Here is a 27,019-nt window from a genome sequence, read left to right on the forward strand (position 1 = left end):
AGACCAACTAGATCTCTGAGCGAGAGGCAAATATTTTTTTTTTACTGTTCTTCCTTGGTTAGTGGGCAGAGCACGAGACAAGCCCATAAATGCTGACGATTGGCTGAGGTAGAGTAAAATTTCATTGTAAGCCAATCAGAGGTAGAGTTGGGCGGGTGTTCGAAAGCACGCATAGTAGTGATGGGAATTCGGCTCTTTTGACTCAGCTCACTGAAAAGAGCCGGCTCTTTGGCTCACAAACGGCTCTTTAAATGACTTTGACTATAATATTTCAATTTTTATTACATAATTATTTAATTTCTATAGGCTAAATTTGAAAAAATAGAGTTCGGCTCTTCAGATATGCGAGCCAGCTCCCGAAGTTCAACTAAAAGAGCCGGCTCTTAGAGTCGGCTCATTCGCGAATCGCGAACGACTCATCAAAAGCTCATTCGCGAACGAGTCGATCCATCATCACTAACGCTCATTCGCGAACGACCCATCATCGGACAGGACAGGACACACAAGGAACAACACAAGCCAGTCAGTCAACGAGAGACAGGTATGGCGACGAGCCCAAATAATCCAACAGTAGCCTTCTCTAAATAGAAGTATACATTACTTTTTCCTTCAAGAAATTAAAGAAACAATAAAAGGAAATATCAAAAGTTCCCAAAAATCTATCGTGTTATTTGCATTGATCCACTATATAAACATAATATCTACATACATGGAATTTGATTGGAGGCTAGTCTCACTTCAGATGTGTGTACAATGTTTCATGTTTCTGTTAATAATGTATTGTATTAAGTGTCCATTTCATTATACTATTCAGATTTATCATAAATAATTGAACATGCACATGTATTTTAAGTTCCTTTAAAGAGGGGTAGAGGTGGGGTCACATTTGAGCATTTAAAATTTAATTTTACTTGAAAGTAACGCAATAGTTACTTTCTTAAGTAACTAGTTACTTTTAAAATTTGTAACTGAGTAACTAATTTAGTTACTTTTTGGAAGAAGTAACTAGTAACTGTAACTAATTACGTTTTAAAAGTAACTTGCCCAACACTGATAATATCATAAAAAACCTCCTGATGATTCTTTGCCTTGAGGCTCTGTAATACAGAGACAGATACGAGTCGCTGCAAATTAAAGTTCTGTTTGACTTAGTGTATTCTATCCATTCCGATCTGATGTTCTTTTGCTCATCTCACTCTTCTGGCTGGGAATTACAATCGCAGCACCTGTAACTCCTGTTATCGGGGAGTTACCGGGTCTTTAGGTCCATCTGTAAAAACTTGCTTAAAATTAACGGATTTTTGGTTCCCATGTCTATAAAATTCACTCACCAAATCAACTTGATTATTTACTATTTTGGATTTTAATACCTCCAAATCCACTTTTGGAGGCAATGCAATGTCCTCCTCACAACGATAAGATGTATGGTGTGTGTGTGTATGTGTGCAAGCGTGAACTATTTTGTTGATGACTTTTATTTTGAAAACCACCGGACCTGATGTTTAATAATTTTTTAAATATTTTTTTAAATCGCCGAGTTCAGCAACTAAACGTTTCACGTTAACTACCGCCTCTTGTTTGACGAATGCTTCCGTTCAAATAAAAACAAACAGCGTTAATGCATTGTCGACGAATTTAACACACATAATTTTTAAGGATGCCCAAAAATGGTTAGAGTCAAGTCGTTCTTCCGGTTCACTTCCGGTTTCCACGTCTCGCTTCTGGAACGAGCACGTTTGCAGCTGCAGCCATTTCTGCTCAATTTCACACACTTTTATAACTTCTCGAGTATCCGCGAATGTCCGCGATCTTAGCTGATGATTTAGTTACCTAGTTAACCAGGTACTTCACGTCTTGTTTGAATCGAGTGCGGTGCTGGTGTAGTATCGTCCTGCACGCGTCGAGTGTGAGTATGTGTTGTTGGAGACACTGATGATGGAGAGAGATCTTCTCCGACAGTCTGTGTCCTATCATGGGGACAGTCTGCTCTCACTGTTAAAGTGCGAGCAAAGCGAGAACCCAGACTTTAAAAATGTGGCTGCTGATCTCTCCAAAACTACCAGTCAAAGGTAAGAGACGATCTGGTAATAGTTTCACGCACACGATTGTTTGTATCCGTCATGTCATGTTTGTGTTGACAGATATCCTTTAAATAGCCAGCAACACTCATTTGATTAGTTTTTGCTTGAATTACTCGCCTGCAAGTGGCTAGAGACTGACTTTGTCTGTGGAGATATTTAACAGAATGTTTGCGCTGTTCTTTTCCACACCGGTTCTTCTCAGAAGTGTTTATAGAGTGCATTTCTTGCAATACACTGTTTATAAATGAGAACTGAGAGAAAAGAGTCTGAATTGTGAGATAAAAAGTTATTTTTAGTTATTTTCTTAATCCCGGAGTGGTAAAAGGCTTCCATAGACCATTTTGTCAAGTGAGAATATTATTCATATCATATTTTGATAATATATTGATTAGGGATGCACCGATATGACCATTTCGGGCCGATACGATAATTCTTTAAATATGAAAGCCGATAACCGATATGTTGGCCGATAAATCTAAGTCCACATTTTTACATAATTTTTGAGAGCCCAATTACCTAAAAAGTCTCATCATTAAAAGGCATTAAACACTTCAGCATAAATCAAACATAAAGCAGCCTTACAAATAAATACAATAATACTTTTGATGGAAACAAGTTACTGCACAACATTACTATACTTATTTATTTAAAAAATTTAAGGCGATTAAGACGATGGTGTTGGAAGAGGACCAGCATGTATGGACTTCAGCCAGATATTGCCTAAATCATTAAATATTTTATTATTAAGAGTATAAATTAATCCAATGAATACTTGTTTTTTAGGCTATTATTATTAGGTTACTTTTATTATTAAATTTATATTACAATTAATTTGCTTCGCACCAATTTCATAGCGCATCACCACGTAACAGACATGATAAAATAAAAAATCAGGCTATTAGCTTAGGATACTCCTCAATGAAAATGTATTAAAAATGTCTTTGAAAACAGGTTTATTATAGGCTACAATGAATTATAGGCCTTTAGCTTTATTTTATGCACTGACTTTCAAAAACAACCTTTTCAACTCAAATAATGTTTCTTCTCATTGTTTTCAGTATGTTCGGGCTCTGAGCGTGCTGTAACATGGCAAATAAACCCAAATAATTCACAACTTTTTTATTACGGGAATATTCTCTTTATGATATTATGTTTATGACATTCCCAATTATAGTTATTAATGTTGTGCATTGCTGTTCAAGCTGCGTGAGCTGAAGCTGAAGAGCCAATTGAACACCGGTAAACTGAAGTGCTGCCAGCTTATTTAACACAGGAAAATGCATCATATATTCAGATATTTATACAAAATAAATATGTAATATCACAACTTGTATGTACAAAAAGACCAAATGCACACCTGAACTCAAACTAAGTTACATGCTAACCAGAATGTTTAACTTCTGTTGTTGATCGTGCGCTGAAACACGGACACCAAACCAAAGGGAATGCATAACGTTTTATTATAATAGTGTTCTCATTAGGGATGTCAAATTTCGATTATTTCCATGATCGATCGTCGTTTAAATTAACGATCAATTAATCGATTAATCGTTAACCATAATACTGCAAAATGCATCTATTGCAGGCACGCAGTCAGCGGTATGACAGGATGTGCAAAAGCCACACACACACACAAAACGCTTTCTCACTTGAATTAAAGAGGTTTTAGTCTGAATAAAATGCTAGTAGCAGGATTATAAAATGAATAGATGCGATTTTGATCATTTGATAAAATGAAGAGAGCGCGCCATTCTTTTGAGGTCATTTTACTTTGTTGACAGTTTCCAATCCCGCACGGAGAACGCTGAACGAGCCTCTTTAAATGGTTTTGTGGTGCTCGTTGTTGTATTTTAAAGCACAATTGCAATGTTTTCAACTGACATTATTGTATAAAATTATCCGAAATGTGGAGCGCGTGTGACTGCGCTGCACATTAAGTGAACTACATCGGCGCTGCTGCACCAAAACACAGTTGCTCACATTAATTTGATCCTGCCGGATTCTGTCCTAGAAAATGTCAGATTTTTAAAAATCCGGCATACAGCGCATTAGATCGTGACAGTGCATGCGTGCACACGAGGATGAGCGAGCGCGGCTTTGGCTAGATTTATTTGGAGGTTATTGCTCATGTCTCATTCGGCACAAATCGAAATGTTTCCATATTCGCAATGTATTTGAATGTTAAACTATTATTTATAATGTAAACTAGGCTTGTACTTAACACGCATTCGCATATAGACGGAAAAGATGATCCTCTTCATATGAGCAAAAACGTCCTTGGCATAACAGCAGAGTGGACCGGTATACTACGGTCTATTTAAACTGACCAGTGTAACCTTTTAATGTTTAGTTGACATTTAATTTTGATAATGAACAGACTGCGATGTAGGCTAAGTTTGAATCGCTAGAATATACGTGTGCAGCAGGCTCCGGGGCGATCGAAACAGCTGAGACATTAAAAATATATATATATTTTCCGCAAAAGTGTTTACTTTCATTTGTGCACACTCACAATAAAAACAGAAGATTTGTGCTCTTGTAAAATAAAGCAAACAAACAGAATGCGTTGTCATCCTTTTTTTTTTTTTTTTTTTTTTGTGAACTTATGGAGCGCCCACACTTCTGTTTTAAATCCGTTAATCTTAATTAGCCTATTTAAGTCGGATATATTTCGCATAGCCTATTAAAAAAAAAAAAAAAAAAAAAAAACATGAAAACAAATTGTTATTTTTATGTTGGGCCTATTACTTAGTAGGCTATAAATTTTCCTTAAAGCATCCCATTTTGTCCCAGGGCTTAGAACCTGTGCCATAGTCAGGTCCATGCAGAAACTTGTGAACGATGCTCGGCGTCACCGGTTACAGCAGTGAATGCTCCAGGAATGTGTCGGTCACAGCGCCTATTAATCGCTGTTTTGAATCCAGCAATTATTTATTTAGAAATGATAAGATCTGATTATGACAAGTGTGGTATAAAAGCTTTGTTTATTAGAGGAATAATAGGTTAACTGGAAAATGTTAGATCGCGACCATGCTTTTGGACCCCATAGTCTTCATTTACGCGGCTTTGTTCTGGTTTGCCGGTTGGTCACGAATTTCCACAAATTCAGTATATTTAGGCATCGTTTCTTTTCCTAAATCTTCATAGTCTAACCCTCTAATTTCCCAGGTTTATTTTATTATCTTTCGCTTTTAATAACTGTTTTCGCATCTCTTACTGTGGTAAACATGGGAAGGGAAATTAAAGATTTCATGAATTAAGAATTCGTTCGATTTATTAATTTGTTCCCTTATTTCACTTAAATCATGGGTTATTTAGGGAACACAATTAATGAAACATGGACAATTGCCACATTAATAATTCGTAGGAATGAATTAACAAGTTGTAGGAATGAATAGACTACCTGTCCTGTCACTGTGACCCGCAGCCCTGCAAAGCGCACGATATAAAACAGTTATCTGATGAAATGATTAGTAACTACATTTCTATTGCATTTAATGTTGAAGAACTTTTATGTTGTTTCTATTTTAATGTACTTTGAAGTTTAAATCACATTAAAAGCTTAATTTGTACATTGTGAATGAATGATGATGCTTTTATATATCGTCACCGTCACTCACAGCCGCTCGCACGTGTTGAGTGCGCATGAGCCGCACGCAGCCCAACATTGAATCGGTTAACCGACCATCGATAGCCTTAATCGATTGCATCTCTTATCGACAATTAATCGATCATCGATTAATCGTTGACATCCCTAGTTCTCATTATAATGTTATATATATGACAATCTCAATCATAGTTATTAATGTTGTAAGCAGCTGTTTGAGCTGCGTGCGCTGAGCTAAAGATGATCACCAGCAAACTGAAGTGCTCTATAGGCTATAGCTTAACCAAACGCATTGTATATGAGAAAAACCTGATTTATATGCATACAATAAACAAAATATTTCAATGTACAATCGCTCAAAAGATTGTAAATGCACAAGCGGACTTAACTGTGCTAATCGTGAGGATCTGTTGTGGATGCACACTAAAACACGGGCGAACAGAGATTACATTACATTATTTTACAGTAGCTAATAATCTCATTATAATATTACAGACTTGCCCTGCACATGTTGCAGTTCCCCCTTTTTTCATTTTTGAAGTGTTTCCAATGATATTTCAAGCAATTAAAAACCATCATGGTGAACCGTGAGCATCTGAAGTGTCTCTGCGGGAAATAATGCATTATTTATCGGCTCTAAGATATCGGCCAAATTCTCTTATCGGTTTGATAATGGTAAAAGGAAAATGTACATTTATCGGCCGATATTGATATGGTGGCCGATATATGGTGCATCGCTAGTATGGACAGTAAATGAGTGTTATGACATTGGTTTGAAACAGGGATAAAGAAGAAGTGAGTCCTGTTCTGGAGCAGTTCATAGCAAGGAAAGCTGATCTTCTGTTTGCAGCGTCATGGAAAACCTCTACACCAGCAGATGAATGGCAGGAGGACCCTGGAGGTGAACTGCCTCATTAGTTTCTCATGAAATTCAAAGTCTTATGGTGTTATGCAATCATGTTGCTCCAAACCCATCACAAAAGGTTTTTTTGAAGAACATCTTGTTTCCTGAAAGTGAATGGGAATGGCATGCGGGCGATCAGACGATGAACTCTTCTTCTAATAATGCATGTGTGGTTTCAGAGGCGTACGCCGTCATGCCTCCGCTGGAGCAGTTCATGGAGGTGTGTTTTGAGGAGAGACGTGAGCTCTTCTACAGGGATGTGGAGCGAGGAGACATGCTTATCGGAAGAATCAATTCAGTGCGAGACTTCGGCTTGTTCGTAACTCTTCTCTGCACAGCTGGAGGACTGGAGCGAGATATCGAGGATCTGGAGATAAAGGTGGCATCCAAGTTATTGATTTCCCTCCGAAGTGTGTATTTCTAGACCAGTCATGGCACCAACAACAGAATTGTAATTATGTGTGTCGTCTAATGGTTCTTGATCTAAATATGCCTGAAAAGATTTATTGTTATATGAAATATTGCTATTGTTTTGAAGCCTGAAAACCATTTTCATCTTTGACCTTTATCATAATTATTTTATTGTTTGTATTTTAATTGTGCGTTCAGTCATATGATAACGATAAACGATCGTTTAAAGAAATGTTAAACTCTATTTTTCAAATGCTTTTCATTTTCGTTAAGATTATAAAAATAAATGTTGTCCATTTAAAGGCCCTCTGTCCATTAAGAGAAGTTCCTTCCACTGGAAATCACGATGATCCTCTGTCTTACTACCAAATTGGGGATTTGATTCGAGGTATGAGCCGCCTTTTAGCTCTATATATTGATCCTAAAGTGATTAGATTTGATAAAGGGATGTTTTGTGGCACAGCTGGGCTGAAGGACATTGACCGCTATCACGAGAAGCTGACTTTATCACTGTATCCATCCTCACTGGCTCCTCACTTGGATAAAGTTAAGCTGGGAGTCATAAGCAAAGAAGATCTTCCTCTTCATTATATGTACGTAAAGACGAGAAAATGAATATTGACTGGTTCGTCTCAGACTTCCTGTTGTTGATCATTTCCTCCGCTCGTTCAGCCATGGGGAAAAGGTGGTCGCAGACAGCAGCCAGACGTATGAGAAGCTCTTGGAGAGCTCTCTTGGTCTGTCCAACCCTTTAAATGTGCACTTCCTCCTGGGGAAGCTGGGAATAAGTGATACACAAACTCCTTCACTCATGAGGGGCTTGCAGAGGTACTGTGGCTTTTATGTCCTTCCCAGTTTTCATGGTGGTGCTTTATTATTATTATTTTTTTTTTTTTATTGCATTTTTTTTGTGTGTATACACAGTAAACGCTTCAAGGAAGATGATTTTGCAACAGCTATTCGGAAGAAACAGTCTGTGTCCTGGGCCTTGAAATGGTTTGTATTTAGCAAATGTTCCCTTGTGTTTTATTAAATCAACACACTTTTTAATGATTGTTTTATTAAAAAATGCATTCAGATGTTTTTAATGTCATGTTTTTCATTTCTGAATTACATAGTCAAATTTGTCAGGAGGATAAATATTAATAATTTGAATGATTAAGATGTGTGCACTCATGCTTTTTAGCTGCTAGGAAGTTATTTGACATTTAAGAGTTATTCAAATTAAATGTTTCTTGAAAATGCTTTTGAAAAACCAACAACTACATTTCTTCACATTTTTTACATTGTTCCTTTTCTTTTTTGTGGATGTTCTGGATGTTCTAACTCATTTTATAAATATTTCTGCTACATATACACTAAATGACTATCAAACTATCATAAACTAGCACTTTTATAAGATAACATGTTGGGGAAAGTTACTTTTAAAAGTAGTGCATTACAATATTGTACAAAGTGTTTTTTTGAATGTGTTTAATGCGTTACTTGAAAAAGTAATCTGATTACATAACTTGCATTACTTGTAATGCATTGCTCCCAGCACTATTAAACTAATAGGGACTTCATGAATTCTTCATATTTCATTACAGTGTTAAAGCTGGTGTTGACCATTTCAAATCGGGTCGTCATGTAGATGCAATGAATGAGTACAACAAGGCCTTAGAGATCGACACAAACAATGTGGAGGCTCTTGTGGCACGTGGAGCTCTGTGAGTCATGATAAAAACGTGTTCATATATATTATACACGAGTAATATTTACATGTTTATTGTTCTAGCTTGTTACATAATTACTGAAGCGGTTTAATTATTTATTTTTTTTGTAGATATGCAACCAAAGGAAGCTTGATAAAAGCTATCGATGACTTTGAACTGGCGTTGGAGAACTGCCCCACACACAGGAATGCTAAGAAATACCTCTGCCAGACACTGGTGGAAAGAGGGGGACAGTAAGTTATCTAGAAATAGTTTTGCTTCTTCTGGTTCTCCGGTAGAAATTAATTTAATGCTTACATGTGCCAAAAAGTAGGGCTGTTCGATTCCACAATTCTTGGAATCGATTCCTCACTGTTGTTTTCGATTCTTTTCCAATTCTTTTTATTTATTAATTTTTTTAGATTAAAAGGAACCTAATCTCACCATGATGACTGCAGGATAAGTCGTATAATGCATCCTTCCTATAATATGAAGCTGAAATTTTTTTAAAAAAAATTTTTTTTTCAGCTTTGCCCGTGAAATTAGTCATAGCCCAGCTCAGCAGGAGAAATAGATAGATAGCAGGAGATAGAAATGTTAAAATATATATATATATATATATATATATATATATATATATATATATATATATATATATATATATATATATTAGATGGTAATAAGAGCAAGAACCTCAGTGACGTCATGATCTATTCGTTCATGCAGCGCTCAAAATTGTAGACAAGCCAGTTCCACCGTAAAATAACCTCTGAAAGATTATTTTCAATTATATATATATGATTTTTAATAATCTTTTCTCACAACTGTTGTAATTATGGCTTAGGTGAATTGTGGTCCTAAAATTCAAATGATCAGTGCCGGCTTGTTTTCGTGAATTTAAATGTGTGCAGCCTTTGTCGGATGTAGCCTTCCGTTAGAGAGACTCCCATAGATAAGCTTTGCTGAACTGAAAAATACTCTGAATGAGGAGTCGATTGCCCTTGATGGAACAGATTCCAACCTTTGGAAGCGACTCTCGATTCCCAACGCCTCGCAATCGATTCTTTTTGGAATTGATTCCCAGCCCTACAAAAAAGTAAATTCCACTAAAAGGCAACAAGAAATTATGCATTGCAGTGACTTTCCCCCGATTTACACTGCATTTACAATTTACAATTAACCCACCAAAACCCACCCATCTCCACCCATAAACCCACCCGTCTCAATCCCTAAACCCACCTGTGTCCAACCCTAAACCCACCCTTCTCCCCCTCAATCACCCATCTCCACCCCTAAACCTAGCCTTGTAATACCAGACTCTGCTACTTCACTTTGCTTCGTAGACAGAGTCTGGAATGGCATAATAGAGAAGTGTTTTCTCTCTCGCTAGGGGGCGCTTGTCTGAAGTTTAAAATCATTGGTTACCCGTAAGCCAATCAGATGCGTTTAGTTATGACGCATGTTATGCGCCTGTACAGCCGCATCAAAGCACAGACATCATGCATCGAACTCAAATCTATGATTGAACTGTAAACCTGTTGTAAACACAATCCAGGATTCGGGGCTACCAAAAATAAGGCTGTAATACCCCGCCATTATATCTTGATCATTGTGCATGGCAAGCTGTGCAGCACACAGACCAAGTTTTTCTGCCTCCTTGATCTGATCCTCCATGAGTGCAACCAAGGGGGACACAATTACAGCTATAGCCTTGCCGGCCTTTGGCCTCCCCAGTTTCTCGCTAACTAACGGTAACAATTGATAAATTAAACTTTTCCCAAAACCAGTCGGGAGTAGGGCCACAACATCACCTCCATTTAAAATGTTTATCAAACACTCTTCTTGTTCTGGCTTCAGTTTGAAAAAGAGTTGAATGTTCTCCATAACAGAGCGAATTGCATCCCGTGTCTCGTTTCCCATTTCCACGGTCATTTCGGTTTTCGATTTCTCTAACCTACAATGTAAAACTCGGCGCTTAGCATCTACGTCACGGCTCTCAGCCCGCCCTCTGTTCGTTGATTGGCCCGGCTGTTTCCAGACCGGTGGCAGACTGAAAGCTCTGACGCTGTATCAGACTGAGTACAGAAGCAAAATGAAATTGAGCGGAAGTAGGAAGTCTGACGTAGTCAGGCTACCCTAAACCAGCCTTCTCCCCCTAAACCCACCCGTCTCCACCTGTAAACCCACATGTCTCAACCCCTTAACCCACCTAATCCCACCCTTGTCCCCCTCAACCACCCATCTCCACCCCTAAGTATGTGGAAAATAATGTTCTTTTTTTAACCTTAAACCACATAAACACATTTCATTACACCAAAAACACAACATATGACCCCTTTAAACATTACAATGTAAGTGCAGCTTTAGAGCCCAGCACATCATAGAAACTTGAACCTATTTGACTTAAGCAACTGCCCAAAGCACCCTTGAAATCACCTATACATATCCAAAATTAATGCTACTAAAAGACCATACCAGCCATTTAGCATTGTCGTAACAACAGGAACACGTGTAATGCATGAACCTTCAAGAATATCAATACAATATAATAGATCTTATTGATAGGAAGTCATTAATGTCAAATTCAGCTCTTGTGCAGAGGTGATTTGGCCGTTTTATAATAGTTTGGTATGCCTGTAACTCAGTTTTTTTTTTTTTTTCTGCTTAGACTTGAAGAGGAAGAAAAGTTGGTGACTGCTGAGGGTCTCTATAAAAGAGCCACCGTGTTAGACGACACGTTTCAAGAGGCTTCCGAAGCCTTGGCGAAACTTCAGTTACGTATCCAGGTGAGCTGGATAAACCTGCCTGTCATGAATACATGGTTGGCTGCTACTGCGAATTTAGTCAGAATAGTAGCCTCAGTGTTTCATGTACACAGATGTGTCATGTTTTAAAGGAACAATTTAGCTCAAAATGAGTCCTTCCTCACCCTCAAGTTGTCCAAGATGACTTTTGTTTCTTCATCAGATTTGGGGAAATGTAGCATTGCATATTTTGTTCACCAATGGATCCACTGCAGTGAATGGGTGCCGTCAGAATGATATAAAAACATCAATCAACAAGGAATCCACACCACTCCAGTCCATCAATTAACAGGAGAAAAATCAAGCAATGTTTACAATCCAAAACCTCTCTGAACAAATATGATGTTTGGATTTTGATGCGAGACACAACAGGAGATTTTTCACTAGAGGAAGCTTTATTATGGATTATGGACTTAATGAAGGACTTGATTTCTACAAACACGCAGCTATTGTCTTCAGAAGACATCAGCCTATGGACTGGAGTGGTGTGGATCACTTTTGGATTATTGTGGTGTTTTTATCCGCTGTTTGGACTCTCATTCTGACGGCACCCATTGGTGAGCCAGTGATATAATGCTACATTTCTCCAAATCTGATGAAGAAACAAACTCCTCTACATCTTGGAAGACCTGAGGGTGAGTTAATATTCAGCAGTGATTCATTTTTGGTGCACGGTTCATAAATCAAGTCTGCAGTTTTAACTCAAGTTTTTGGAGTACTGATGAAGTGTTTTTGTTATTTATGTGTCGATCTGATCTTGGATCTGTGAAACCTGACTGATGGGACCTTTAACCCTCATTGCACTGGGTTGACAAAAATGCCCCATGTGGAAATAAAACCCCTCCACCTTTGGTTTGTATTCTGTTCCTGGCACAACGGTAATTTTATCTCATGATCATTGCTAAATATAACATGTTGTCTCACATTTTTTTCCATTGCTTTAACATCCTGATGCCTGGGGTGTGAAAACGGCAACACAATTGCTTATGCCTTGCACGCGTGCATGCTTGCTCGATTTTCCTGAAAATTATTCAAATTTTACCCTGTCAATGAACTGCTTTAAAGAAATCGCTTAAACTGAAAGAACTGGAAGCTGCCAAAGAGCAGGAAAAAGCTAAGACTGTGGAAACAAGCGCAGAGAAATTGCGTAAGATCCTAAAAGAAGAGAGAAGGTAACGTCAACCGCACCAGATTTCTTCACATGTTTTTATTCCTGTTAAGCACATCTGTGGTCCCACACACACTGCAGCTAAATACAGTTGTTCTGTAATGTGTTTCAAGTGTGTCAACACTTGAATATGGGTACAACTTTCATGAAAAAAAGAAAAGAAAAAAATCATATATGGCTGCCTTCTACATAAAAGAAAAGAGCACAGAAAGTGTTAAACTATATTGCCTAGCCCTGATTTATAAATCAGTCACACAAACGTTGCAGTGTGTATGTGACCACTGAAATCTAGAGTATTTCTTCCATCAAAACAAGGTAAGAACTCTTCTATTTTACGGTTTTATCCTGCCCCATTTTCTGATGGGTGCTAACAATGTCCTGCTCGTTTCAATGTGATGTTTGCTTCCATCTAGAATGAAGAAGAAAAGGAAGCGGTCGACCTCTTCCTCTACATCCTCTGATACGTCCTCAACTACGAGCGAAGACTCGCACGCATCGAGTCGCAAAAAATCGAAGAAACGGAAACACAAACGCCGGCGCTCATCTCACAGCAGTAAGAAACACAAGAGGAGAGTGTCGTCATGTAGCGATAAAACAGTGGAAGATGATTGGTTTCCAGCTCCTGCTAACACGTCCGCTTCATACATCAACCAGAAGCAATCCATCAGCAAACTCATCAGCGAAGGAGAACCGTCTTGGGGCAAAAGCCGAAACGAAGACGGCAGAGGTAGGTTAGATGATGCTATGGACCGAAGCCTGGAGAACGTCAAGTATGGAGCCCAGCCGGAAGCGTCTAGACTGGGACGTCCCGAAGCGAACGGCCAAGCTACAGATCAACACCGAAGCCGGAGGGATTCCTCCTCCTCAACCCAGTCCGAATACTCCCTCAAATCCGATCGACACTCCAAGGAATTTTCCTTGCAAGGCAGAAAACGTTGTGAATCGGAACGAGGCGGGAATGACAAGACGGGTCGAGATCAAGAAGACCAAGGGAAGTCTTCAGGTGCAACCCTGAAAAAAGATGTCCCTTCCGGCTTGTTTAACATTTTCAGTCAAATTGCTGAATTTGAGAAGGAAAAAAAGCTGAAGAAGTAAGAGTCGCTCTTCGTGGCTGTGAGGAGTAACACTAGTAGTGCTTTCATTACTAGAACTAGCAGGTTTAGCCCTCAAGTATAGTGATTGAAATATATATGATAGTGAATGATGACGTTGATCAGAACGGTTTATTTTCATAATTTGGGAGAGAGCCTGCCTTTAAAAACTGCCAAGCAAAGCCAAAATCTGTGAGGTGGATGATGCCTCGGTGTTATAATCTGCATTCAGTATAATGTCAGTGTTCAAATAAATGAATGTAATGGTCATGGTTTGCTCTTTGTCTGTTGAAACCCTGTGTATTAAAGGTTATGAATGCAAAGTGGTCTTCCAGCAGGGTTTCAGAAAGCCAAACCATCAAAATATGCTCTGGTCAAGCTGGACAACTTAAAGTTCAGTTTAATGCTCTTTTTGATGGTATATGGATTATAAAAATTTGAAAATACAGTATGATTAAAAACAAATAACTCAAAGTAAAATCCATGCTTGTGAGTGAAAAAAAAAAAACACGTACAAACATCTAAAAACATTTAAGATGGAGAGTTTGAAGTACTATGAATATTCATATAGTTGATGTAGTTATTGAATTGTTTTAGGTTGATATTGCTACTGTACATAAGGAATATTAATAGGAAAGTCACTTTTTTTTTTCAAATTGAGTGCAGTCCATCAGAGGGCAGTACAACACTGGGCTTCCTCTGTAATGGACTTTTAATGTCCTTTTGCCTCATAATATTATAATAATTCAATACATTATCTGAAACACAGTCCATTAAGGTCAAGATACAACACATGCAGGTCATTTTCAATGAAGCGAAAAACAAAGAAAAAGACTATCAAGAAAGTTTGATTTTATTCATTGACAAAATAAAATACTTATAATCATATCATAATCATGTTATCAAAAGTAACCAATTAATCTAACCTATCAAGTCTCTGTCTTTGAAAGGCTTTTGTCTCTGAAACACATTAAATGCACGACTATTTCTTATTTCCATAAAGCAGGGAATTCCAAACTCTGTCGGTCGAACCTAGCACCCAATATATTTACTTGAAGTACTGAGATTTTAAGGGAATAAATTAATAACATATCTGTGTTCACGCTTCTCTGGTGTTGGTTAATGGTCATATGACCTGCAGATAAACAACTAAAATATTTCATCTTTTTAGTAAGTGTTTTGTTTTGATTGTTATTTTAAAATGATTTCGTTGAATTTTAAATTATTTTTTAGCTAATTGTTAGATTTCCATTAAACTCACAAACTCCCTGCAGTTCCTTCATGAACCGTTTGGGAAGCCTTTATGTTTAATGCACTTCATGTTGTCACTAACATCAAATTGAATATTTTCATTCTAATTGTATTTTTATATCAGTATGGTACATGATATGGTATCCTTTTCAAATGTATGTAGTAAATGAGTTAGGTGAAAAGTAATCTAAAAATAGTCTGATTACATAACCTGAAATTTGTAATGGATTATGTTACTCACTACAATTTGTTATCATGTAATTTGGAATCAGTAATGGACTACAATTTTAAAGTAGCCTAATCTACCCATGCTAGCAGTTTGATGGGCTTTAGAGCGTGTTTTACCCACTTTAGTAAATCTTTATATGTAATTACATGATTTTGTTGTTTTTAAAATATGGTTAAAGTTTATAGAGATATATATATATTTTTTTTCAATTATACATGATATATAATGAATACAAGCACACATGTATGAAGATGTGTGGCACTGAAGGTCCACTAGTCCTTGAGTAGGCTAAGTGGTAATAATGTCTGTGGGCTTAGGACAGACATGACTGCGTTTGATGAAATGGCAGATTTTCCAGCCAGGAATTACCCATCATCCCTCTGTGCCACTCAGTGATGGAAAACTGGCCAGGCTCTTTCAGGGGAGAAATTTGGTTTGTACGAAGCTATTCTCTGAAGGGATAATCAGACTGAGGAACATGCTGACTACGAAGAGGCTTTCAATTCAAGCCGAAACAGGAAAAATACATCTTTTGGTTGAGCTAAAGGAAGTATTGAGTTCTTGGAGCATGACTTCATGTTCGAAAGGAAAATGAACATAAAGTCCTACCAGTGCCTTAAGTTTTTGAATAATTAGAAAGTAATACCCTTTAAACTTCTTGGACAAAGGAATATACCTTCATTAGAATAGCTATAAATAATATTAATCTTCCAGCCCATCCAATCCTTGTGTGTTTGTATTTTTGTTTAATCATTTATTTTCATAAGAACATGTGGCTGTGACCTAGGTGCAATCACACATAGGCCTACCAACGCGAAAACGCAAAAAATAAATTAATAAATAACCTGTCCAAATTCTACTGTCATTAGTGTAGCGATGAATGAAGCATATCGCACAGAAGTAACTTTTAGAACAAAGAAACAGCTTTCAATTGGTCAGAGCCCGGATTTGCGTGACCAATAACATGAATGAAATCACGCGAAACTCCCATTCAAAATGATAAATGGAATTCAAATCGCCCGCGAAATTTCGAACAGCAACGGTAACTGCCGCCCCACCTTACAAAAACTATTTAGGCTATTTACAGAAATGTTCTGGGTTGAATACAATGTAAGCTTAATGTTCCAGTGATGCAAAGACTGCAGAATAAAAAATAAAATACATATTTACAGTAATGTAGGCCTAAATGTAAACCTGTGAGGCGAGGCATTGCGGCGGGAATAAATGTTTCAACACATAACTATGAAACTAGTAAATTCTGTCTATCCACAACATCTCAAGCGATGTAGGACTGTTGTATTTAATAAAATGATGTGGTGGAAGTGACTTTGGTGCTCATTTTGGAAATGAAATGGCCAATTTTGTTTTCATAAAGATAATGTTGTTAGCACTTCGTAAATCCAAAATACACGCAATTACATAATGTTTTCATATATTCTGAAATAATTCAACAAATTATACCTTTATCTTTTCAACACCTTTATTGATCTTACTGATACCTTTATTTCTTTTTATTTTCTTAACACATCATAGGGCTAGTATTTATATTACCAAAGTCATGCTCCACAACAAAGTACATTATCATTTGAAGACAAATATATATATAAATACATACAGTACAAACCAAAAGTTTAGACACACCTTCTCATTCAGAGTTTTCTTTATTTTCATGACTATGAAAATTGTAGATTCACACTGAAGGCATCAAATATGAGTTAACACATCTGGAATTATATACATAACAAAAAAGTGTGAAACAACTGAAAATTTGTCATATTCTGGGTTCTTCAAAGTAGCCACCTTTTGCTTTGATTACTGCTTTGCACACTCTTGGCATTCTCTTGATGAGCTTCAAGAGGTAGTCACCTGAAACGGTCTTCCAACAGTCTTGAAGGAGTTCCCAGAGAGATGCTTAGCACTTGTTGGCCCTTTTGCCTTCTGTCTGCGGTCCAGCTCACCCCTAAACCATCTGGATTGGGTTCAGGTCCGGTGACTGTGGAGGCCAGGTCATCTGCAGCACCCCATCACTCTCCTTCTTGCTCAAATAGCCCTTGATGCCTTCAGTGTGACTCTACAATTTTCATAGTCATGAAAATAAAGAAAACTCTTTGAATGAGAAGGTGTGTCCAAACTTTTGGTCTGTACTCTCTCTCTCTCTCTCTCTCTCTCTCTCTCTCTCTCTCTCTCTATATATATATATAATGTTTCAATTTCAATATTTGATTAATTAAAAAAATAACTTTCCAGTTTGGTTAAATCGTTTTCATAGTTTAAGATAATAATACGCACGCACACACACACACACACACACACACACACACACACACACATAAGCTGTTTGCCATTCAAAAACCATTTGAAAAGTAGCAACACTTAACAATACAGTTGTGATTTAAAAGTCTCCAAATAACAAAATTAAATGAAAAAAAAAAAAAAAATGAAATCTGTTTACAGACTGTTTTATCGAACTCTGCACATTCTTTTTAAGAATGTCATGTTCATTCACTTTAGTCTGGCTGTTTTTTAATCAGATCAAGAACAAAAATATATATGTGAGAATCACATTCACAGGATGTCTATAGCCTGCTTTTTGCTCAAATGTTTTTCTTCTTATCAGCAAAACACTATTTTACTCTGCACTTTCAAAGGTAGGCTACGTTCAGACATTTTAGTTTAAACAATGCAAAAAAAAAACAAAAACAAACATCCAATCAAACTTAAGAAAAATTACAGTAAGCAAATTCACTTGCAACAAATCACTATTGAAATGAGTGGATATTGTGCCATCCTTGTGCGCCATGTCTTCAGGCTTGTTGTGGCAATAACTGATGATACAACACGATTAGCGCCGAACACGCTTTTCTGAGAGGTGCTGCGCCTTCCCATGTATTCAAACGCATTTGAATATACAGGCTTAGAAAAGCCTGTGAATTGCATTACACTCATACCCTAGAAAAGATTTGGGTTAATTTGGCAAACACAGAGTCTCTGAGTGTACAACAGCACTATAGAAATACTCAAACACGCGGATGGGAATTTCAAGAGAGCAGAATTCTCGAGACAGGATAGAGAAAAAGTGCTGACTCTGGTTGCTGCGACCGGCCTTGGTTAAATCCAGTGAAGAGATATGAACACTTTCTAATTTGCTTTCCCCTTTTTAATAATAGATGTGCATAAGTAATTTATGAAAGGCCAGCCAGGCACTGGGCATGGGAAAATTAAACTAATTTTATCGTAAAGTAGGTGGATTTCTATTTTTCATTAGCATGCATACAATTTTCACAATGTTATTCCTCATACTGATGGAATGTAACCAAAGAAAGTTTTTTTTTTTTTTTTTTTGGCTTGTGCACAAGTGAAATTCAAAGATAAAAGTGCCAGGCACTTGCAATTTTCTGCCCCCCCAACATAATTCTGAAAGCTTCTTATTACAGCACAGAATCATTTGCTCCGAGTTAAAGCCACATTAGGATTCACATCTGATGAAATGCAGGATGTCCTTTGTATCATTATTTGAACGCCGCCTCCAAATGACATGCAAATTTGAACCTCGGCCAACAGAAACACTCCTATTACATTATGCATTATCTCATCTGTGTCAACACTGAAACTGTGCCATCTAAAAACTTGTTTTTATATCAAATGCGAATGTTTCCGTCTGTTGATGTTGTGCGGGAACATGTGTGGGATGGAGAAAAGTGTTCATTCGGAATATATATATATATATATATATATATATATATATATATATATATATATATATATATATATATATATATATATATATGAACCTGGGACATAAGCAGATTATGGGTATTTAGAATGGTTTGTTATCATAATATTCTGTGCAGCATATTGCAAACTTGTGTTGGCCAGGTTGAAACATGCTGTTGAAGATCATAGTTTAATTCTGCTGATTTATGGTAATTCTGTGGCGCTATCACACGTGGCATCAGAAACACTAACAAGCTTAGCATAAGCTCCTGCTGAAACCTTATGAGGTTTGAATTCCTGCAACGACTGCGGACGGTGGCACAAAATCTCACTTCAGCAGAAATGGGCTGATTCCGGCTCTAAAAATTAGTGCTACTGCATATTTTTTTTGCAAGGAAAGGTAGTCTGGACCTTGCTGAAACTGCCATGCTTATACATTTGGGGAAAGTCCACTCTTTTAATCATTACTTTGATGAATTTAGCATGAGTTAGTAAATTTTTATTCCACAAAAATAGCAAATTAATCAATTAGATCAATGTAGATTATGTTATCAATATTTAGTGCTGGTACTGTAAGTTAGAAAGTAGTATTTTTATGTATTAGGTGTTTTATCTGATCAAACACTTAATAGGATACTCCACCCCCCTCCAAAAAAACAAGTAACCATCCAGCACTGCCCTAGCAATCAGAACAACTTGACCAGTAACAAAGCACTAGCAGCCAAAAATGCCATATCAACCTCTTATCAAACATAGCAACTACTTAGCCACATTATAGGACCTAACCTACACCCCTTTAGCAAATGCATTGCAAAACACCCTAGACACCACCCTGCATATCTTGATAACTACCTTAGCAACCAACCAGGATGCCTTAGCAACCACCTCAAACACCATAACTTACACTTAGCGACTTCCTAGCAACCACGCAGAAAACCTTAGTAATCACGCAGCAGCAGTGTTGGGAGAAATCAGAAGTACAGAGGTGTTGTGTGTGTTGTGTGAACACGATGTAGTTCTAGACTAAATGTTAATGTGCATTAATTCAACCCACTCACAAAAATAAATAAATAATAAAATAAACAGATTTAGAATTCATTAAAATGAATTAAAACAATGAAGTGAAAACTCTGAATATGACACAGACCTGCAATAAATAAATATGTTAAATAACACAAGTATCTAATCCCATTTTATTAACTAATGTCTTTGCGGCTGACCTTTGATGATCCAGTTCAACCATACTAATAAGCAAAAACAACTTTTGTGTGTGTGTGTGTGTGTGTGTGTGTGTGTGTGTGTGTGTGTGTGTGTGTATTTGTGTTTTGAGTGTTTTTATGGCTGAAGAGTGTTGAACCTTCTTCTCATGTGTTTTACTCTACAGATGTGAATTTACTTTTCCTTCAGCCTGAGGTTTATTCATTACACTTTTTGGCATGACAGGGCTTTTACATTTACTATAAATAGAAATTCTTATATTAAAAACAATCAAGCCCTGCTCGTATTTAATAAAGGAACTTGGAAGTAGCATAATGCATTTCTTTCCATAAAAAGTAAATAAAGGGTTAGTTCACCCAAAAATGAAAATTATGTTATTAATAACTCACCCTCATGTCGTTCCAAACCCGTGAGACCTCCATTTATTTTCAGAACACAGTTTAACCCTCTGGGGACGGATTAGGCGGTACCGCCCAAAATGGCATACTTTTACAAATGTGTAGTTATCTCAAAAACTATTAATGCTAGAGAGATGCGGTTATTTTGCCGTCTTCCTCAGATTCCGCTGAAAACAGCGGTGTCCAGTATATTGTATATTAAACACTTCCCTTATTGCGCAATACCACTGCGTAAACAGGCCAATGAAAACGATTGTGTTAGGCAGATTCAACACGCAACAGCCAATGGAAAAATCGCCGCTGGGAGTAGTCTTTTTCTAACCCAATCAGAGGAAGGTTATGTCTTCTAGCCTTTCAGAGGACTGTGTAGCTCTGCTGTAGCCTTGTAAAAGCTGGCTGGACTATAGTAAAAGACATGTAATCAATAAGCGTTCAGAGAATCAGCATCTGGGTGGAGAAAGCAGAAAGCGATCGGAGTGTTACAGAGAGCGATCGGAGTATTAGCGAGCACAAAGAGCTAAATTCGAGCGATCGGAGAATCCGCATCACGTGGAGAAAGCAGAAAGCGATCGGAGTGTTAGCGAGCACAAAGAGATACATTCGAGAGAGATACAGCATTATTACAGAATTGTTTTATCAAAATGGCAAGCAGTAATGATTTACGGCAGAACAAGCTGGAACAATTACTGGAAAGGCCTGGAGAGGCCTTTCTTTGCTCACTGGCATGCCTAGGACTGTTTTTAAAAAAAGTCAATTATTTAATTGTTCTTTACACATTTGATTAAACAATAACACATTTCTGTCAAGCAAAGAGTTTGACAAAATACATTTTCTTTGTTCAAAAACTGTTCTATATTGTGTGTTTTTCAGTAATAAGTGACAAAAATCTAATTTTCGTTTTTGAAATTCTCTAGTTTATTGTAAAATTTTTCACTCATACTTCCTTTATATAAACATATTGCATGCATGCTTATGGTAGCTTAGGGTCTTCTGAATCCATAGATACCAAACACAGGGTGTTCCATCTCCTTTAAATATGATTTATAAGCCCAAATTTAAAAATAGAGAAAACAGACCAAAAAGGGATTAGTCCCAAAAATAAAAAAAACGCCTAGGACTGTTTGTAAATACAGTTAATTATTTAATTGTTCTTTACACATTTGATTGAACATTAACCCATTTCTGTCAAGCACAGAGTTTGAAAAATATATTTTTGGGTCAAAAACTTTTAACTATTGTTGTGTGAGGTAGGATTTTCAGTAATAAATGACAAAAATCTCATTTTCGTTTTTGAAATTCTCTAGTTTATTGTACAATTTTTCACTCATACTTCCTTTATAGACATATTGCATGCATGCTTATGGTAGCTTAGGTTCTTATGAATCCATTGATACCAAATACATGGCGGTCCATCCTCATTACATTATAAGCCGAAATGTAAAAATAGAGAAAACGGACCAAAAAGGGCTTAGTCCCCTAAGGGTTAAGATATTTTAGATTTAGTCGGAGAGCTCTCAGTCCCTCCATTGAAGCTGTGTGTACGGTATACTGTCCATGTCCAGAAAGGTTAGAAAAACATCATCAAAGTAGTCCATGTGACATCAGAGGGTCCGTTAGAATTGTTTGAAGCATCAAAAATACATTTTGGTCCAAAAATAGCAGAAACTACGACTTTATTCAGCATTGTCTTCTCTTCCAACTCCGCAGTGATGCTGCTGATGTGTTTTCTGGTGCGCCCAATAACAGAGGTAACACGCCAGCAGCGTCACTGCAGTGTTGTGAACTTTAGCACAGCTTTAGCCTAGCAACCACTCTGAACACCATAACAACCATCTACTAATATCCTAGCAACCACTTATCATTGCTAGAAAAGTGACCCACACACACCACACAGCAAAGCCTAACAACCACCTGGAACACCCTAACAACTTAGCTACTCCCTAGCAACCACACAGACCACCTTGGCAACTGTTGTATATAGGAAAGTCCTAGCAACCACCCTGAACAGAATAACAACCACTTAGCAACACCCTAAAATATCACGCAGAACACCTTAGTAACCACTCAAAAACACTTGAGCATAACAACAGCCTAGCAACCACCCGGAACACCATACAAACTTAGCAACACCCTAGCAACCACAAAGAACACCTTAGTAACCACGCAGCAACGCATGAGCATAGCAAAGGCCTAGCAACCACTCTGAACACCTTATCAACCAATATCAGTGCCCTAGCACCACCCAAGTGCATCATAACAAGCACATATCACGACTCCATACAAACTGATGAAGACTGATGAAGACTGGCACTCAGAAATCGTTCTTTTCAGACATCAGTTCACCACCTCTAAACTGTCCCTCCTCGTTTTCCTTGTATAATAATTTAATACAGGATGGAACAGTCACTTGTAGCAGGTTACTTGGAAATTTCATTATTATAAACTCTCTGTATTATCGAAATTATACATTTGGAGCCATTATAGTGCCGGTTGACAAGAATGAGGGGAAAGATGAGGACAGGCTCATCTCATTAAAAGAGATGAAATAGTGGAATTAGCTTCAATCTAATTACAAACCACACTATCTAATGTAAAAACATGCCTGTTTTTTTTTTCTCTCATAGTAATTAGTTTTGGCCTATAAAATGCCACCCTTTAATCATCCAAAGGCAGATGTGATTTGCAGTGCAATTTAATCTTGCTTTAATGAAGAACTAATGGATGCATTGCAAATTACATTTTTTTCCTGTACAGGAGGGAAAAAAATCTATTTCCTGCTTTTGAAAAGATCAAGAGTATCTGTGATAATAGCCAGAGAGGACCAGAGAGCTCCACTGCATCGAGCCAACAAGCTCTTTTACTCGACTCACCATTCAATAGAAAGGAGGCCACAATTAGCAACAAAGCAGTGAAAATGCATCCGTACAGCAGAATCGCTCGTCTCCCGAAGCCTTGTTAGTGGCAGGGCGTAAGTGTCATGGAGGAACAATGGGCCGTGATAAATTACCCTTCTCCAAAAAAAAAAGATGTATGGCTAATTTTCAATTATAGCTTTAAAAAGCAACACAGAATGAAGAGAAATTGGACATATGCGGGGCGCAAACTAATAGATACACTCGCTCCTGTGTCAGCCTCTTCAGTTTTGTCTGATTATGAGAAAATAGTTATCATTTTTCATTCAGGAGGGTTTTAGAAGAGTTACGTGCACTATATGGGTCTAGCTCAAAACACTGATCTTTACAAACTTCATGACACCATACCAGAGTGCCACAGAATGGAAATCTGAGAAAATATAAACTGAGATTATTTCATAATGATAGGACATTTTTTTATTTGTATTAAACAGTCTCCAACTTTCTGACAGATAGTGAGCAGATGAACCCTTTAACGTGCACTTGTGATGTACTTGAAATCTTAAAAGTATATCTACACTCACCTAAAGGATTATTGGGAACACCATACTAATACTGTGTTTGACCCCCTGTCACCTTCAGAACTGCTTTAATTCTACGTGGCATTGATTCAACAAGGTGCTGAAAGCATTCTTTAGAAATGTTGGCCCATATTGATAGGATCGCATCTTGCAGTTGATGGAGATTTGTGGGATGCACATCCAGGACATGAAGCTCCCGTTCCACCACATCCCAAAGATGCTCTATTGGGTTGAGATCTGGTGACTGTGGGGGACGTAAGAGTAAAGTCATCTCATCTTCATATTCAAGAAACCAATCTGAAATTATTCAAGCTTTGTGACATGGTGCATTATCCTGCTGGAAGTATGCATGGTGGTCATAAAGGGATGGACATGGTCAGAGACAATGCTCAGGTAGGTCGTGGCATTTAAACAATGCCCAATTGGCGCTAAGGGGCCTAAAGTGTGCCAAGAAAACATCCCTCACACCATTACACCACCAGCAGCAGCCTGCACAGTGGTAAGGCATGATGGATCCACGTTCTCATTCTGTTTACTCCATATTCTGAATCTGACTCATGTGAATTTCTCAACAGAAATCATCAGAGACTCATCAGACCAGGCAACATTTTTCCAGTCTTCCACTGTCCAATTTTGGTGAGCTCGTGCAAATTGTAGCCTCTTTTTTTCTATTTGTAATGGAGATGAGTGGTATCCGGTGGGGCCAAAAAAGAACTCTTAAGTTGCATTTTATATAAACTGATATTTAATTGCAATAACCATATATATATATATATATATATATATATATATATATATATATACACACACACACACACACACACACACATATATATATATATATATATATATATATATATATATATATATATATATATATATATATATATATATATATATATATATATATATATATTATTACATTAAGGTCTCATTTGTTAATGTATTAACCTTTATTGATGTTAGTTAAGAAAAAATGTTCATGTTCACTGTGCATTGCTGTTATTAATATTAACAGTTAAAATGTTAATATGAACATTATCTAAGATTTATGAATGCTTGTTCATTCTTAGTTCATAGTTAACTAATGTTAATGAAACCTTCTTTTGAAATATGCGCAATTCTGTCAACTATAAAGTAATAAAAACATTGAAACTAAGGAAGGGGCCTGTCCAAATGAGCCCTGGAGTATCTCGTTGTGTACGCGTTTGCTAAAAATGAGAGAAGACGAAATCCTAATAGAAGTTGGGCTTAACTCCAGAAACAGCCCGCCTGTATATCTGATTACTGGGGGCCAGTAATTTCTTTTTTAAATAAGGGAAAAATGGGATAGAATGAATGAAATTTCCCTGTCGTAGTGCAATGATGGTACCTCTGGAGATTATGTATTTTTATAATCATTCATCAGCGGTGAGAGTGCTCGGGCTTAGCATAATGGAATTGGTAAACTGGTTTAAGTCTGAACACGGGCTATACTATCAGTCAGACCATAAACGCTTATAGCCGGTCAGACATTTGCTGCGCCACACACTGTGGGTTATATTGCCTGCAGATTTACACATGTGGGGTGAGAGCGATTGCAGGAACCCTTGCCCCAAATATTTATTCCCAGAGAAACATGAAGTGCTCATGATGAATAACATTTGCTGAAGAAATTTGCCTGAGCTTTTGGGCACCCTAACATGTTAATGCATGTAAATGCTTAAAGCATATTAAATATGAATATCAATCTATAACGGACGAGTGTTGTTTAAATAAAACATGCGGCTAACTTTAGTTTAATATGACTTTGCCATTTCAAGTGCTTGAACAGACTACATTTTATTAATTTTTATTAATGTTAAATGAATAACTATGATTTATGTTATTTTTATATTTATGATAATTATTTAAATATATTTTATAGAAAATATACAGTAAGAATAAGTATAAATGTATATATGTATGTAAATGTATATATGTATGTAATATGTATACATAATAAATGTATGTAACTACATATTATTAAACAACTAATATAGTATTATATTAAGAGGCCATTGTTTTGCTTGAAAAGGTTTTATTTATTTATTTATTTAATTTTTATCTAATATTAGTGGCTGAAATCAGTGTACAGTGAGAGAATATCTAAATTAAATTATTGGTATTTTACCACTAGATGTCAGTATCAGATTTGCCTCATTTTTTCAACTTCTTGCATTTAATTTGTGATCTCATTCTGTTAGTGAAAGACAGTTATTTTATTTTATTTTAAATTAACAAACAAGTCAACATGAATTTCTGAAATTTTGAATGCATGGTTTGCAATTTGTATAGCTTTTTATTGGTGTTTTTGTCATAGCATAGCAGTTTTGTTCCAGCCACAATTTAAAATACATAAATTAAAGAAATAATAAAGCAAAATAAAAAGTAGAAAGAAGGGATGGTGTTTATTTTTTTGATATAATAATGTGCCATTCAAAGTTATGTTTAATAACTTTAAATGTGTCATATTCAGGAAACTGAATATTTGGTTGAAGCATTTGGTTGCTTTACTGGTATTCTCTTTATTATACAATTTGATCATTAAAATACCAATATTAAGAAAATTTGTATGTAAATATATAATGCATGATGTAAATGTGTGAAAAAGTGTATATAATAGACTTTTAATTACTCATATGTTCCAGTAAATGTAATGATACAGTAATGGGAATATATTTAAAGTAGCCCATGGAAAAAAAAAAAAAAAAATTGGCTAAAAATAATAAATTATATTAAATGTACCAAGTATCAAAGGTACAAGTGAATGACATAAACAATAGAATATACACAATATCTCTCCAACTGATTCAGTAAGTAAATAAAATATGGTAGCATGCCTCTGCTTCATTTTATATGTAAAGTCCAGAAGGATGCATGTTTTCCCAGTTTGCATTGCAGTTGCTGGATTTATAATTAGGAGTGCTTGATAAGGTAAGCAACGCTATTACTAATGCAGATAGCTGAGGTTAGTGATCTGAACAAATGCCTGACC

At 36.7% G+C, this 27,019-nt stretch overlaps 2 protein-coding genes across 2 annotated transcripts in view; one reads left to right on the top strand and one right to left on the bottom strand.

Moving 5' to 3' along the window:
- LOC127943318 (uncharacterized) overlaps positions 1-27,019 on the bottom strand; it is a 368,782-nt gene that overhangs the window by 56,410 nt on the left and 285,353 nt on the right. The window lies entirely within an intron of this gene.
- On the top strand, positions 1,614-14,030 carry ttc14 (tetratricopeptide repeat domain 14). Its single transcript, XM_052539672.1, has 12 exons — positions 1,614-2,069; positions 6,471-6,589; positions 6,772-6,971; positions 7,307-7,391; positions 7,467-7,596; positions 7,676-7,831; positions 7,928-7,999; positions 8,593-8,712; positions 8,829-8,951; positions 11,366-11,483; positions 12,567-12,673; positions 13,083-14,030. The coding sequence occupies exons 1-12, from the start codon at positions 1,933-1,935 to the stop codon at positions 13,762-13,764; spliced, it is 2,049 nt and encodes a 682-aa protein (XP_052395632.1). The 5' UTR covers positions 1,614-1,932; the 3' UTR covers positions 13,765-14,030.

The sequence above is a fragment of the Carassius gibelio genome, chromosome A22 (assembly GCF_023724105.1).
Source record: "Carassius gibelio isolate Cgi1373 ecotype wild population from Czech Republic chromosome A22, carGib1.2-hapl.c, whole genome shotgun sequence".
NCBI lineage: Eukaryota > Metazoa > Chordata > Actinopteri > Cypriniformes > Cyprinidae > Carassius > Carassius gibelio.